The 2124-nt window shown below is 54.9% G+C and overlaps 1 protein-coding gene across 1 annotated transcript; it reads right to left on the bottom strand.

Moving 5' to 3' along the window:
* Window positions 1-419: 419 nt before the first annotated feature.
* LOC130019966 (casein kinase I-like) lies at window positions 420-1427 on the bottom strand. Its single transcript, XM_056110564.1, has one exon. It carries the CDS (start codon window positions 1425-1427, stop codon window positions 420-422), a length of 1008 nt encoding a protein of 335 aa, XP_055966539.1.
* Window positions 1428-2124: the final 697 nt, after the last annotated feature.

Raw genomic sequence — 2124 nt, 5'->3', positions numbered from 1 at the left:
CTGTGACCATTTACAACCATCACAACCGTGGCTGTAGGCTGTTTACTCCATTCTTCTGAAATGAGATCTCAAAGCAGTGTAGTTCAAAATAAAAGGTTTTAACAAAAATTGGCATATGCACAAAATTTCTCCAATTTACGTGTCAACCATTTAGTTAAGTTCGAAAAAAAATGTAACAGAAAACTGGACACCATATTTACTATCCCAGTTAATATTCACAATTACAGCTTTTACAATTTAGGATACAGCACCAGCAATGTTGCTCAGAGCCAGTTTATACTGAAATTAAGTTGTTTACACCAAGTAAATAAATGGTTGTCCACAACCACTGGCTAGTGTACACAGGAACTAAAACGTCTAGATTTAGGAAGAAACAAATGCTGCTCCAATCATCTGCTTTGCTTCTTCGGTTCCTCAATTCATGCTTTGTTACTCTTATTTTTGTCAGTTTGCTTGCCTGTGTGGGGTTGGGCCTGATGACCCGGCCCACTTGAAGAGGCTGCCTGTTGTGCTGCTTTCTGCTTTAACATTGTCCAGTCAAACGTGTAGTCATATTGGTGGTTCAGGGTCCTGAAAAGAATGCGAAATAGCTGCCTCAAATACGTGTAATCTGGGGCCTCTTCAAAGCGCAGCCCACGACAATAGTTTAAGTACATGGCAAATTCTGCGGGAAATCCCTTACATAAAACTTCAACAGGAGTAGACATCTTCTTTTCACTAATCTTTTCATATTTTTGTTTCTTTGTTGCAGCCTTTAGTCCTTGCCACGGCAAATTGGTTCTGTTGAAATACATCAAAACGTAACCTAACGATTCCATGTCATCTCGGCGACTCTGTTCAATACCCAGATGTGCATTGATGCTAGCATAACGGGCCGTGCCGGTCAGATTTTTATCTTCTCGGTACGGTATGTGTTGCCTTGTCCTGTTGTCTCTGTACTTTTTGGCCAAGCCAAAATCAATCAGGAATAACTTATTACAGTGATGCCCGATACCCATCAGGAAGTTATCTGGCTTAATGTCTCTGTGTATAAAATTCTTCGTGTGCACATATTCGATTCTACTGATCATCTGGTCGGCTAACATAAGGACCGTTTTCATGGTGAACCTTCTGGAACAGAAGTTGAACAGATCTTCGAGGCTGGGTCCGAGGAGGTCCATGACGAGGATGTTGTAGTCCTTCTCCTGCCCATACCACCGGATGTGGGGGATGCCCACGCCGCCCTGGAGGATCTTGTAGAGCTTGCTCTCGTACAGCAGCTGGGGGTGCCGCGCCTTCTGCGATTCCAGCTTCACCGCCACCTCCTCGCCGCTGGTGACGTTCACTGCCAGGTAAATATCCCCGAAGGAGCCGGACCCGATCTTCCGGACCAGCTTGTATTTCCCGCCGACCACGAAGTCGGCTTTGGAGTCGCTTATGTTCGCCATCCCGAGCGCGGAGGAGGGCTGAGGCCGTGGCCGGCCCCGAGTCCTGGAAGGCCCCGAGGGCCGGGCGGCGGCGATGCAGGGTGGCAGGGGGCGCCTGGGGACAGACGCCCTCAGCCCCCTCACGGTGTGGGCGCCCCCGAGTCCCGGGCCCGGCTGAGGAGAGCGGGTCACGGCTCAGTCAGGTGGCTTCGGGCGGGCGCAGCCACCACCGCGCGAGGGCCCCAGGCCGGGCCGTGGGGTTCGGGGCGGCAGCCGCTGCCTGGCTTTGGCGGCGGTGTTGTGGCTGGAAGGGGGTGCGGGGAGTTAGGGCGATGCCGCTCCCGCCCGGAGGGGCCCGTCACTCCCCCGGCGTCGCCATCTTGTTGCTCCGGCTCCGCCAACACCAAACGCCCGGTCCTGGCGCCGCTTCTCCCCGGCGCAGGGCACGCTGGGAGGCGCGGGGCACGCCGGGAGCGCGGGGCGTGGGCTGCGGGCGGCCTCACCCCGCTGGCCCCCTCGAGGGGCGGCCTATGAGCCCGGGCTGGGGGCCGCGGGACGTCCTCTGCTTCCCAGGACGGAATTCCCAGCGGAGTCCTCGCGAGAGGCTGCGGGAGGGACCCTGAACTGGCGACCGGAAGTGCCGGCAGACAGGCCTGAGCCTGCACTCAGAATGGCCTCGCCTCAAGCGTCCCCTCGGAGCTTCTGGAGGAAACGCCCT

Source organism: Sorex fumeus, unplaced genomic scaffold, assembly GCF_029834395.1.
Source record: "Sorex fumeus unplaced genomic scaffold, SorFum_2.1 ptg000010l, whole genome shotgun sequence".
In the NCBI taxonomy this organism is placed as follows: Eukaryota; Metazoa; Chordata; class Mammalia; order Eulipotyphla; family Soricidae; genus Sorex; species Sorex fumeus.
The sequence above is the reverse complement of the archived record's forward strand: the minus strand, read 5'-3'. Positions and strand labels throughout refer to the sequence as shown.

Bases quoted from the DNA above. Each gene is read 5' to 3' on its own strand.
- LOC130019966 (XM_056110564.1), bottom strand. From the start codon at position 1,427: ATGGCGAACATAAGCGACTCCAAAGCCGACTTCGTGGTCGGCGGGAAA.